At 35.5% G+C, this 14,256-nt stretch overlaps 1 protein-coding gene across 2 annotated transcripts in view; it reads left to right on the top strand.

The window, feature by feature from the left end:
- AKAP6 (A-kinase anchoring protein 6) overlaps positions 1-14,052 on the top strand; it is a 258,488-nt gene extending 244,436 nt beyond the window's left edge. Inside the window, exons 13-15 of one of the 2 annotated variants that reach the window (XM_031064172.1) lie at positions 4,600-7,657; positions 7,772-8,066; positions 13,101-14,052. In XM_031064172.1, the coding sequence (XP_030920032.1) occupies positions 4,600-7,657; positions 7,772-8,025 (3,312 nt within the window). In that variant the 3' untranslated portion in view covers positions 8,026-8,066; positions 13,101-14,052. Of the gene's footprint in view, positions 1-4,599; positions 8,067-13,100 lie in introns of both variants that reach the window. The other variant, XM_031064168.1, reaches the window with a different exon arrangement.
- The last annotated feature ends 204 nt before the right edge of the window (positions 14,053-14,256 follow it).

Genomic DNA, 14,256 nt, shown 5'->3' with positions numbered 1-14,256 from the left:
CTCACAAGAATTATCCCACTGAAATGGGAATGCTTTCCTGAGCAAAATAGTTCTGGATTCAAAGTAGGAATAGCCAAAATCCTTAAAGCAGCGCTTTCAAATACATTAAAATTAATTTAACCTTTCACTCTTCTGCATCTATAATTTCATTGATTATTCACTTAAAACATTTCATGCAACAGTATATGCTTCCTAAGTGTTGTTTATCTAGTGGAAATATGCAAAAAAATAGGAATATGCATAATATTGTGCATCTTTTGATTCTTATTGCATTGAGATTTTTTTATTTTCTTGGTCAAAACTATTTGCTGTTTCTTACTTTTCTTACTGATCTTAGAGATCTTCTCTAAATGTAGTGGTATTTAGTGACTTTATAATGTTAGAGATCACTCAGACCTACTTTAAACCTACCCATTTTTAGAAAAATTAAATACACATTTTTACTCACACATTCCTTCATGTATAAAAAAAAGTTTCTGAATTCCAGGAAATTTAGTGCCATCAATTACAGAAACCTGTATCAAAAAAGTTTTTGCCAGAGCGAACAGGTACCTTTGCAATGTTTTGCCACAGACTCCAGCAAAGCCAGGGCTTAAGAGTCAGCATACAGAGCTCACTCCATTAAAATGTGATATTCTATAGCACACTCCAGGACTCTCTTTAAATATAGTCTGTCTTATATGTGGAGATCAGCATTTCTGTCTGTGATAGACCCCTTCCTTTTTGGGTATGTGCATTTCAAGAAGGGATCATAGAATCAGAGAATCATACAGTCAGAGAATGGTTTGGCTTAGAAGGAACCTCAAAGATCATCTGGTTCCAATCCCCCTGCCATACACAGACTCTTCACTGGGCCAAGTCACTCCGATACCTTGATCCAGGCTAGGTAGGACTTCCTTTGGAGTCTTCCTAGAGAGTCAAACTCTCTGTGAAAGACATATTCTTAATTAACTGAAACAAAATAAAAAACATGCTGCAGCTCTTACACAAATAAATCTTTCCCAATTGGAAATGGAAGTAGAAGATTCATCTACTTTGTGGAAAAGGTGAATTGTACAATACTATACAGTTCACTCAAATGGAAAACACAGAAGAAGAAGCAACACCCTTTTTCCTAGTAAAGTGAGCAAACAGAATTTATCTCTGGGCCTATCTGACATTTATCATTTGTACCCTCCTCTGTATAACACCAAGTAAAGCAAATTTTAAACATTCTGTTGGCAAAACCTAACAATCTATTCCTAACACGATAACTCTAATCATCCAGCATCGTACCTCTGCACTCTGAAATCTGAAAAAGAGATATCTGATCTGATAAAAATGGTTCCTAAAAATTCCTGGGATTTTACCTCACTACTGCTGTCAGGGCAAATGTCGGCTGGAGTGACACCTCCTTCCATTCTTCACTCCAGAGGTTTATTCCAGAAGCTATGGTGTGGCACTTCCAAAAACTACCTCAATCTCTTCCTTGTTTGAACAGTTCACTAAATTTTATAAAAAAATATAGGGAAAATATATACCTGTACTAAAAATGCCAAATACAAAATCTGTGTGACTTAAGCTGAGTCATTTGTTTCAAAGTTAAAACTTTTCCTGTACTTTGGAAGGGCTGCCAGTGTAGCTGATGACCACTAAAGTTGTACTTCAAGTGATACAGTAGTAATTTACTAATATCAATTTAGTCAGTTCCTTGTAGAGAGAAAGCTATAATAGTAAAATGACCATATCTACATAAGAGTCTTTGCAAGTATAAGCAACAATCAGAAGGAAAATAAAATAAAACAAAACTAAATAAAATAATTTTTTTTAAAAAATCACCTGCCATCAAGCTAAGCCTGCAAAACTTCTGAGTATATGCCAGGACTCAGAAAAGCATGTGCATTTTAAGAATAAAAAAATAGGCTTTGAAGTGGGGAGCACTCAGTGAAGATGAATGGGCTGAGGTCACAACTCTACATGTTTTATTGTTTTAGTCCATCTGACTTGCTGAACAAACAAGCAGCCAAGTGCTGATTTACAGAGGGAAGGTTATCTTCCTGACCAATGAGGACCAAATGGTTTGTTTTGAAACAGAATCAGATTCTATGGAACATAAAATTCTTGGAACCTGCTGCTGATTTCCTGCCTTTAGTAATTTCTTCATGCAGCTGGCAGAAGCTTAAAACAGTAAAATCAAGCAGTTTAGGAAACTTCCCACAGCAATGTCTTCCTAATGCTGAGTATGACAGGATTGTAAAACATGACACAGAGAAAATGAGCCATTGAATCTGATTTATTTTTTAATCTAACAGATTTTCAAATAATTATATTTTCTTACATTTTACTTAAATGTTAGTTAATGGTCATCTACAGCTGGGAAACTAAGTCCAGCTAAGTACAAACCAGGAGCTTTTATTAAAACATGGCGAACTGGCAAATCCAAATAAAGATTTCTGGACTCCACAATGTACAGAGCTGCTCTGATAGCCATAATTGTCTAGCAAATGGGTGTTTTCTCAGGAATTTTTCTTTAGCCAGGGTCTCATGGGAAAAAAAAATCTAGCAAAGGTACTCTATAAAAACTTTGGGGTAGGTAGATTCACAGAGACTCAAACCTTCAACATTAGTCACGACAGATTCATGAAATACCAAAGACCTCCTAGCCTGCCAAGAATGAAAAAATTCTTTCACACCTGCAGTTCTGCCCATTATTATATGTGATCTCTTAACACAGCTGCAGGACTCAGGGACCTACATTACAGCTCAGCCCAATGAAGCATGAGCACGTAGATTTATCTTGGATGGAGAGAGTCTTGATTTATCAAATAGGTTAATAATCGCATCACCCCATTGAATGGTGGATAGCTGCCCAGTTTGGGGGAAATAATTCCGCCTGATTTCCGTTGATTGTTTTAGCCTTTTGTTTACTGGACATACTGGGATGATATAGCCTTGTTTCTTGCACAGAAACAATGCCACCTATATCCATAATTAAATAGGCACTGGAGCAGAGATTTGGCACTATCTGTGTCTGCGTCTCTTTCTGGTTAAACATGCCAAACACAGCAGTGCAGGACAAAATTCTCCTCATCTATCTAGGACCAAATTAATATTTGCTTTATGCAAAATGACACAGGACAAGAAAGCTTCTTTTAAGAACAGCATGTAGGTAGGGCTTCTCCTGAGAGAATAGCTTGGTTCATATCACTTATGCCCAGTCTGGCAAAGTGTCCCAGCCCAAAATCTGTGTCCTAGCTATGGAGCTCACAAAAGGGCTGTGAAGCTTTAGTTCCTACTTCAAAGAGAGTTTCCAGCTGAGAACTGAAGTCAGAAGTACGTGCCTTTCCCTGCACAATTAGTCTTGGCCAAGTCTTGATGAATCTAAGTCAGTAACTAAGTTGTGCAGAGCTGCACTTTGTTGGACTTCATTTTATCCGCTTTATATTTGCTGGGATTTGCTCTTGCTGTTTGGCATCATGTCAATGGTGTATTTTAAAAACATCACTTGCTCAAAGAAAATTGGAGAAAGCAGAAGATCAGAGTTGAAAGGTTTCTTGGAAGAAATGTTTGTGTTTCTGGATACAGTGATCACTGTTCAGCTGTTCAGATGGTTTAAACTAAACATTTCTACATTAGTCAACAGTTCTATTACCAGACTCCTTGTAAAAACAAAGCCTTCTCTAATATGGAGGCCTCTAGGAAATAGAAAAATAAAGTGAAATTAATTTGCACTCAAACCCCAAATCAGGGATCATTTCAGTCTTATTTTGAAGGGCTTAAAGTGGTTCAGTACTGTTGGCCGCTTGACAAATCACATCTGAGTGAGAAAATTTGTCAAAGTGTTCTTCCTCTTCCACACATTTCTAGAAGGAACAATTGTTGTTATCACGCATTCTGAGTCATAATAATGAACATTACTGAAAAGTTACAAATATTTTAAAAAGAAAATTAAGTTTCTCACACTTATTTATCAATTCTTTTTCAGAGAAAGGTAGCAGAGCAGACATTATTTGAAACTCATGTAGTACTTGATCTTTCAGCTGAACGTATCAACATTCATTAGTCTTACTTACTGATAATTTGTACTGCCTTTATTATCTAGTAAAGAATAAACACAAATTCTAGCAAAAATTCATCCAGACTTGTGATCTGTTATTTTAAGGCTGACTATACAGAAGTTTGTTATATAAACATTTCAAAAATCCTTTCATAAATCCTTTACATCTTAACTATTTTATACTTAAGCAGGCTAAGAAAGTTTTTGATATATCCAACATAATTGCATATTTTTCACTAACACACTTCTGTTGTGATTCCAAGTTAAAAATTTATTATATATAAAGTGACTAACCACAATTAATATATTAAAGTAAAATTTCTGTATTATATTTTGACAGCAAATAAAAAGAAACAAAGAAGTCTAAGAAATCTTTGAAAATGTAATTGGTTTCATTTTAATTGATCATTTTAATAGCACACAAGGCGTAACAAAATTAAAAGCCTATTAGTGATCATTGTTCCAAAAATGCACTTTACTTCCATTAACTTACATGATTTTAGTGGGAGCACATTTAAAGTACAGCTGTAAATATTTTTAATCTTTGACTTTTTCTTTTACAGGAGCCTCTAAATGTTATTGATCCCAGTTTGATGGATCTAAATGGTCCAAGTGAAGATGCACTAGAATGGGATGAAACTGACATAAGTAATAAGCTCATCAGTATTCATGAAGACTTAAGTGATCCTGATCAGGAGCTCAACAAGGATGATCTAAACCAGAAACCTGCTTCAGAAGAATGTGGTGATAATGATGTGAATGAGGATGAAAGTATAAGTAATCATGGAATTCCTCTTTATTGTCCCAACATTACTTCCCCTCCAAATCCTCACATCTATCAGGTCTATAGTCTTCATAATATTGAATTATCAGAAAAAAAACATATGCCTTTTTTGAAAAAAACATCCAGGCTCTCCAGTGTAATGCAGTCTAACATTTTAAACAAAAGTCTCAGTAAAGATTCATCATTTTCATCTACCAAATCCCTGCCAGATCTGATAGGAGGTACCACATTGGCAAAACCATATAACTGCATGTATCAGAGTGGGAACATAAGCAGGCATTCCGAGAGTGAGAGTGGGATAGTGAGTGAATGTGATACAGAAACTACAAATAATTCAGAAATTTTTTTGCTAAATGATATTGAAAGCAGTCAGAGTAATCCTGAAATTGGGCATGTGGAAATCCAAGTGGATAATGTAATAAAACCAAAACTAAAGCAAGATGAAGAAGATCATACTAGTCTTTCAGATGATTGCCAATTGGCTCCTTCTGTATGCTGTGGAAGTGAAAATGATGAGGATTTGGACAGCATTCCTATGTCTAACCCTGCTTGTCCAGAACAATTGCAAGGAAAACATGATGTGTTTACATTTTATGATTATTCATATCTTCAAGGCTCCAGATTCAAATTACCAGTGATAATGAAGCAATCACAGATTGAAAAAACACACACAGAGAGTAGTTTGTTTCATGACTTTTGTTTTGATAAAATACCTGGTAAATCCGAACATAAGTCTGGAGAGTCACAACCAGATGGGTTTATTCATGATCATACTCTGGCAAGTATCTGTGGAGAATCAGATCCCAGTTCTGGTAAATCCGCAGAATCTGTAAAAAAATTACCTGTTACAGAGAATACAAGACAGGTTCCCACTTTATCTCATAGTTCTTCTTTAGAATCTCTGTCGGTAGTAGGTGATTTGTTCAGCTCAGGTATTTTTAAAAGTGGAGATGGTCTTCAGCGAAGTGCCTCTTTGGAGAGCTGGCTGACTTCCTACAAAAGCAATGAAGATCTTTTCAGTCATCATGGCTCTGGAGACATAAGTGCAAGCAGTGATTCTGTTGGAGAGCTCAGTAAAAGGACATTAGATCTTCTGAATCGCTTAGAGAATATCCAGAGTCCTTCAGATCAAAAAATAAAGCGCAGCATCTCTGATATGACACTCCAAAGTAGCTCTCAAAAAATGTCTTTTACTGGACAGCTGTCTCTAGATATTGCATCTTCAATCAATGAAGATTCAGCAGCTTCTCTCACTGAACTCAGCAGCAGTGAGGATCTTTCTCTCTGCTCTGAAGACATTGTACTACACAGAAATAAAATGCCAGATTCAAATGCATCATTTAGGAAACATCTTAATAGATCTGTAGCTGATGAGAGTGATGTCAATGTCAGCATGATTGTTAATGTTTCCTGCACTTCTGCTTGTACTGATGATGAAGATGACAGTGATTTGCTTTCAAGTTCCACCCTTACCTTAACTGAGGAAGAGCTAGGTATCAAAGATGAAGATGACGACTCCAGTATAGCAACTGATGAGGATATTTATGAAGAATGCAATTTAATTTCAGGACTTGATTATATAAAAAATGAGCTCCAAACCTGGATTAGACCAAAATTTTCCTTGACAAGGGAGAAAAGAAAAAGTAACCTCAGTGATGAAATTCAGCGCAGTAAAGAAGTTAGTAATGAGACATCAAAAGCCACAGATACATTAAGCATTGAAACACTGTTGAATGGTTCAGTGCAGAAAATATCAGAAAATAATGGCAATAGTAAGAATATACCATGTGATCGTGGAAAAGGGACAAAGAGTCACCCAGTGAAAGACATCTCTCAGGTTGTGAAGGATCAGCTTGTGGATGATATGGAAAATGGCAATGTCGAAAATACTCTTGGCAGTCAAAAGGAAGGTCTTGTTAGTGTTGCAGCAACCCCCAAAACTCATGCATCACTTGGTGTCAGAGAAGCTGAAAATGAGTGTGGTGTCTGTGAAGCATTTACAGACAGTTCAGATGATTCACATATGGATGGCAAGGAGACTGTTCTTTCTTCAGCTGGATCCAGGAACCCTCCAAGGGAATGTCAAAGTCATCTTCAGCCTGATCATCACTCTGTTGCTTCTTCTCCTGCAAAAAAGCCTTGCCTTGAATCTTCCTCAGAAATTAATTCTGTAGGCATACAAGATACAGCTTTACAGCCATCCTTATCTAGTGGTCAACAACATAGAATAAACGCTACTGAAAAATTTCCTGATTGCTGTGCAGCCTTGAAATCCAGTGAAAAAGAATGCAACTCATCAGCCAATGGTTTTGATTTGTGCTGTAACTGTGAATCTGCTGATTTTGATAAAAAACCCATGGAAGATGGCTCAGTACACAATTTTGTCAGGGAGATAATAGACATGGCATCAACAGCTTTGAAAAGTAAATCACAACCTGAATGTGAGTCATCTGCTCCAGCTTCATTAGCACAGATCAAGGAAAAAGTGTTAGAACACTCTCACAGACCCATCCAGCTAAGAAAAGGGGACTTCTATTCTTATCTTTCACTTTCTTCTCATGATAGTGACTGTGGCGAGGTAATCAAATACATAGAGGAAAAGAGCAGCACTCCTGTGCCACTGGACTTCACAGATGAGAGAGAAGATATTGAATGCTTCTTTGAAGCCTGTCCTGAGGAAGAACGGGTTGAGCAGCAGCAACAGTCTATTTCTAATGGTTCTCCTGAAGCACAAGTTGAGCAGCAGCAACCTATTTCTAACCCTATTTCTGAAACATCTGCGGAGTCACTAGGTGAAGTGACTCCAGAGTCATTAGAATTAAAAACTTCTTCTGAAGGTAGGGATTTATCTTTCTTATGTGGGGATGACAATGATATAAATATTCCAAATACTAACAAAAAATGTACATCAAGTAATTCAAAAAATGCTGATGATGATTTGCTGTTTTCAGATGGACGAAATGAAAGTTTGGAAAAGAATTCTCCAGAGGTTAGCACTAAAAAGAGTAGTGCAGGAAAATCACCTGGAACAGAAGATAAAAAAGGATGTGTTGCTGCTTCTGAAGAGGCTTCAGCCACAGAGTTTCAGATAAAGCCTGGCCATTCACAGAAAAAGGATGGTTTACACCAGAACAGAAAAACTCTTACTTGTGAAGAAAATCTCCTCAAACTTCATAAGGAAAGACATATAAATATGCACAGATAGAATGTAACCTTCTCCAGGCACATAGATTATTCTAAAAACAGGTATGTACTCTACAAGTTGCACTTTTTTTTTTTTACTTTTTTTTTTAACTTTTCTTTTTTAACTTTTTTTTTGTACAATGAAAGGAGATGAATCATCACCAGGGCTTCTGTTCCATGATAGTACTATATCATTTGTTTTGATTACACTATAATCCCAGTTTACATGCCACTAGTCAACAAATGCAGTGAATACGAATTGCTTTTTGCCCTTTGGCTTTGCACTGACTGGAGCTGCTCCCTTCTGGAACAAGTCTACTATCTTGCAGAACCTGGGAATTCCTCCAACATAATATGTCAGCCTCCATTCCCTCCTCAGCTGAGGGAACCAGAAACCATCTCTGCTCATTGATGCCTTTTTCTGCAGGCATCTGGTCTTAGGAGGGGTTCAAAAGCACTTGATAAAGCTAAACTTCCAGTTCTACAAGAACTAGTTTGTTTGACTAATGAGTTGGAGTTCTACAATATTTCTAGACAAACCATGAAGAATAGCTAAGCAGACTGGAGAATAGTAAGATAATAAGTAATCTCCTGATGCCAGTTAACCATTATTTTAATTCAGTAAGCCATTATTAAGAACAGAATTATTACAACATAGCATTAGGCCAAAAGCTGAGGTTTCCAAAACAACAAAACTTTACGACATCATGAAAGTATATAATGTGAGGGTAATGGAGATGGAAACCGATGACTGTCCAGTACCCAGCAGTACTGCAACCTTCGGTTCTATTTTGTGGTAAGCATTTTGAAACATGAATAAGATGATGGAACCTAAGGCAAAAAGGTGGTCCTGATCTCTACCAGTGTTTGAAAGTGGTTCAGATCTGGAATTTCTGACCTCACATAAATGCTGAACAATAGCTGCACATTTAATTACAGAAGAGGATCTACAAAACCACTTTTGATCAGTTCCTAGCATTCAGCACTGCTGTTTTGAGTCTCACTAGTTTGGTGACTAGCACAGCTCTATCAAATGCCATTAGTGTTTGGAAACACTCCTCCAGCAGACCACAACCAGAACAGCAACTCCAAATGCCAATCCAATTCCAAATGCCACTGCTTGCCAGAAGATGTAGCAAGGGAATTTACTATAAAAGACAAGGCTAAGCATGGGACAGATTTCCTTGAGGAGTTCTTGAATCTCCACCTGTGGAGATTTTAAAAATTCAAGTGGTTGTGGCCCTGAATAATCTTTTCTACTTTTGAAAACAGCCTTCCTTTTAACAGGATGTTGCACCAGTTGATGTTCAAGTTTCCTTCCAACCTAAGTTATGGTATGATTCCAAGATGTTGGCAGGAGAAAAGGCTGTTATTCATCACTGCCCATGGAAAACATTAGTACTCTCCTATGTAGCTGTAGCAGAGGATCGCATCTGATTTATACAAAATAGATTTCTTTGCTGCTCTTAGAGATCTAACTTCCTCATTTTTGATTTTTTTATGTTATATTTCTAAGCTTTGGGCTTTCCATTTATTGGTGGTTTACCCAGTATTCCCACATTCACATATGTATTTGTAGCAAAGCCTTTAGGTTATGACACCAGTAGTCTACAGCTTGCTGCTATCTTAACACATCTCTGTTTGACTAATGCATTATCTTGGAACCATCATAGCAAAAAGGATATGTCTGGAATGGCTTTGAAATAGGCTATCATGACATGCTGATTGCCAATTAGGTTAATACTTGGATGCATCCAAACAATTGGAGAAGCAATGGAAATCAACTATGAATTACAAAACTCATTGATAATTCTATGTATTCTAGAATTAAATTAAATTGATTATGTGTATATAGAAGTCTCTATTTGGAGATTGAGACGATGACAAAAGTCTGAGATTGTTAACTGAAACTGATATAAACATGAGCTTTCCAAGTTATTGTTTTACTAGTTTTCTCATTTTTTCACTCATTTTTATAATATTATTTTGAGGAAGAATATTTGCTGTAGTGAGTGTGATTTTATCTTTGTTCTCATTCTTTCACTGATAATGACATGTCTTTTCAATTTGTTAGTACTTTTGCTCTGAGGATCTCAAAATACTGCATAAACTTACCTCACTCTTCAGAACTTTATAGTTATTTGCATGGTAGCCAGATTGTTTTTCCATAAGACTGGAAATGAAAATATGCAGTTTGTGTGAGTTCTAAGATTGGACATAGAGGATGGGTTTAATAATAAATACCCCACAATGCAATAGAATATAATGCAAAATCTGGATACAACTTAATAGGGTTATGTTACAGCTTCCACTTTTGCCCAGGGGCTGACAAATTATTTTAAGTAACAAAGCTCTTCACAGTACATTCCCACTTTTTATATGTAGGAAGATACAGTGGTTCTTAACTTGTACATATAGCATTACTTCCATGGAAACTGTGTACTGTATTATTCCCAGTAGTAAAGTTCTAGAATACATATAGTTTATCTCTGACACACCAAAAATGAAAATATGAGCTGCTAGGTTTGGTTTCATTAAAGTCAGTGCTCCCTTCCCCCATCCACAAGCTTGATGCTTTAACTTCATCTCTCATGCTATGGGGAATGAATTACAGAAGCAATCTATCCTAATTTGTTAACTTATTCAAATAACAGTTATTATACTTAACTATGCTAAAGATTATCTTTTTGGTGGCAGATTGTTTATTTTTTGATGAGGCTAATTACTGATTTTCCAAAGGTAATTTACATTTATTACTAATACATCTTTTAAAATGTGACAGATAAATGTTGTTCCCATAAGTGTATTATGAAAAAAGTTACTATTTAAAAACACATTATTTAATTTGAAAGATAAATGGCAAACACCATTATTTTTCCTGAAGCACCTGTGCTGTAAGCTCATTTAAATGTGTAATTCCATGTGTAGCTGCAATACTTAGAAAAAAAATCTATATTATATGTGTACCTTAAAAGCATACTGAGAATTCAAAGCTTAAAAAGGACATGGTTTCAAATATAGGTTGATTTTGTACTGCTTTGGTAGTTACCCTGGCTTTACAGGGAATAAAACTAATAGTGAATAAATAGTTTTGTCAAATGTTGCAGTCCTGTTGTTTAACAGTGTGCTACAAAAAAAAAAAAAAAAAAAAAAAAAGAATAAAAGACCACTGTGTGTGGAAAAATTAGAATAATTCTATGGGCAGACTCAAAAATATCTCTGACGGCACTGACTACTCCTTCACATGAGCTGGCACAGAGTTCTTCAGTAGAGGTGCTCATAAAGCTGCACTGATTTTATTTCTCAATTAGGGGTCACCTTGAAAGATCTATCTGTACATGAGATCATGTGATCTTCTGCTGCCGCTGTGACCCATGACTCACCAATGGGATGGGAACTTTTAGTTACAAATTCAATATGCATAGAGATCAATACATTCAGGACATTTATGTGTTCTACCCAAAGTCTTTTCTAGAGGATGCCTTAGAATTCTGTGTGTAATCTTACAAGTAAATCCAAAACCTATTTCCTTACTTCTGTATTTTAAATTTAAGTTTTAACTTAATTTAGGAGAAAAATAATTTACTTGCACTTAACAAAATTAAATTGATTTTATCTGACAGTGCTGCAATATTAGATAGAATATTCTGCCACTTACTATCACCAGGAGAAACCCAGCACTGGTGCTCAAAGCGCCTGACTGTTATTTCCTGCTCAGCAATATTTTGTATGACTTTTTCCTTCCTTGTCTCATTTTTTTAGCAACAAAATAATGAGAATAATGATCAGTGAGACCTAGGAAGAATAGCCTATTTATGTAAAAGTATTTTGAGATCCACAGATAAAAGATGATACATAAATGCAAAGGACTGTTAGTTATTTATTTCCTACAAGAGGAAAAAACCACATCTACATAATAGTTAGTATATAATAATTTACTTTTAGAGACTGGAACTACAATAATAATCTAAATCTTTGCTTAATTTTTTTTCTAGAGATTTTTATAGGGAAGTAAATAATATAAAGTTTCTTTATAGAGTTTAAAACAGTCTTGACTTTTTAGCTCCTTACAGTACCTGACTTTAAAAAAGCTAAATAAACAGAGAATCTTATATTGAAATCCATGAATTACATAATTTTTGAAAAATCCATCAGCAAGACTTTTCTTACTCATGCCAGAATTGCAGAAACCTTTGATACAATCTGCCACTTTATTCAGATCAGTTCTTCATTAATATCTAAACAGACAGTTGAGCTTTTCAATATTTTCAAGTAAGAGTATTTCTTGTATAAATGGGGAAGGATGTGGTCAGTTACAACAAAGAAGATCAAAGGAGATGGTAACTGGATAGATCCAGATATTCCTGCTTAACTTGGAAGGCACATAATGCATGTCTGGAGTGCCTCCTAGGAAATGCCTATGAGATGTACTTTGCACTAATCTTTGAGCTGTATTCTGACAGTTATTTCTTCATAATTCTCATCATAAGCCCATGCTCTTTGCTGAATAGTTTAACCATAAACTCTGAGCTGGATAATTCTATAGTAGGCAAATTTAACTCATTGCTGGTATTAGAAGTGTCTAGATAGTTATTTACAATTTAAAAATGCAGTGGTGAGGCTGACAATTCTATTCACAGACCATTTCTGTGACAGTCTTTTCCTCTTCTTCATTGAAGTCTCACTATATATGTTTGCACAAATATTAAAATAATTGTTAGATAGAACTTTTTGTTGCTTGACTTTTGAAAATTTCCATGTTTTCATTGGTTGGTGCACTTCTGTGTGCTGGAGGTAAGTTCACAGGTGAAGATGAGGATATGATCCAGGGAAAAGGTCCAATGTGATGAACACCCTTGTTTCTTTACAAGCAAAGTCTTTATGAAAATCAGTGACTTTTCTACACCAATTAGTTTTTTCACATTAACTTGTACCTCAGGCTGCTAAAAGTAATTTTTTGCCCACTGTATGCTTCTGCATTAAAGACTCTGGCATGTGACCATTCAATGGCTATCTATTATTGTTCTGGAAGACCTATGTTTTGCAAATAAAACTTCATTTTCTGTAACCTACTATTACTTTTCTGTTTCCTTTTAGAAACTTGGCTGCAATTCAGGTGCAGGTTCATCCTGTAAACCCTGGGATGACCTCCAATTCCATTGTATCACTGCCCTTCATTAAACTGACTCCCAAGATATTTTTTTTTTCCAAATGTGGTTTGTCCATGTTGGCTTTGTGGTCAGGCTGCATATGCTAGTCCTATTTCAGTGATCGTTTTATTTTGTAGCAAGGCCATTTGCCTTCATGTGGATTCCTCTCCCAAGCTACCTCTAATGACCTCCCCTTCCTAAATTGGATGCTCCTGTACTACTTACCACTGGTTCTGTTCTTTAAAGTACTATAGAATTCACAGTCAGTCTAGTTCATCTTTTCAGAATTGTACTTGTCAGTACTCTTCTATTTTCTGTATCAAATTTAATATTTATCTGTATAATGCATAAATTTATTGAAACTATTTTGCTTTTAAAGTGACTATTTTGTTGGATTGCAGCAAAAAGAAGTCATTGGTCCTCCTGATTCAATACATCTAAAAATTAAGCAATTTAAATAAATGGCATTTTATTTATTTAATTTAAAAATTTAATCTATGCAACACTTCAAGAAACAACTACATAGTGTTGTATGTTAGAAACTGTTGACATTCTACTGAATTAAGTATAACATTTTGGGTTTTTATGCTTCTTGAGGTGGTAATGAGAAAAAAGTTTTTAAAAAATGTGTGCCTTGCTGTATTTCTTATACCATTTATTAAAAAGCTGCTTTCACAGTAAAATTATGTTGGTTTGAAAGGAGGAAATAGCAAGGTTAAGATGTGTGAATAATTTCTGTATATATGTATAACCAACTGCAAACATTGATGTATAATGACAGTATAAAATGCTTTCATGTTTGTGATGTCCAGTGATGTGGAAATTATAAGCCTTAAAACCATTAGATTGCATGGTAATTAGAATTGGCACAATAAACATAGTTTATTGGGGAAAAAAAAGCAGAATTGGTGATCTGTTTTACCTGCGTTCCAAGCACAGAATGCTTTATCAAAATTCCAAAGAATATGGTTTTCTTTGCAATTATTCCTTAGAGATATGTGACTCTTTAACTGGTGAAGATTTGTATTATCTAACTCATAGGAAAGGAACTTTGTCATTAAAGATTCTGTAGGTCTTTTGGGCCAAGCAAGGATACACAAATA

This window comes from Geospiza fortis, unplaced genomic scaffold (genome assembly GCF_000277835.1).
Source record: "Geospiza fortis unplaced genomic scaffold, GeoFor_1.0 scaffold54, whole genome shotgun sequence".
Classification (NCBI taxonomy): domain Eukaryota; kingdom Metazoa; phylum Chordata; class Aves; order Passeriformes; family Thraupidae; genus Geospiza; species Geospiza fortis.
This window is presented reverse-complemented; position numbering and strand designations above follow the sequence as displayed.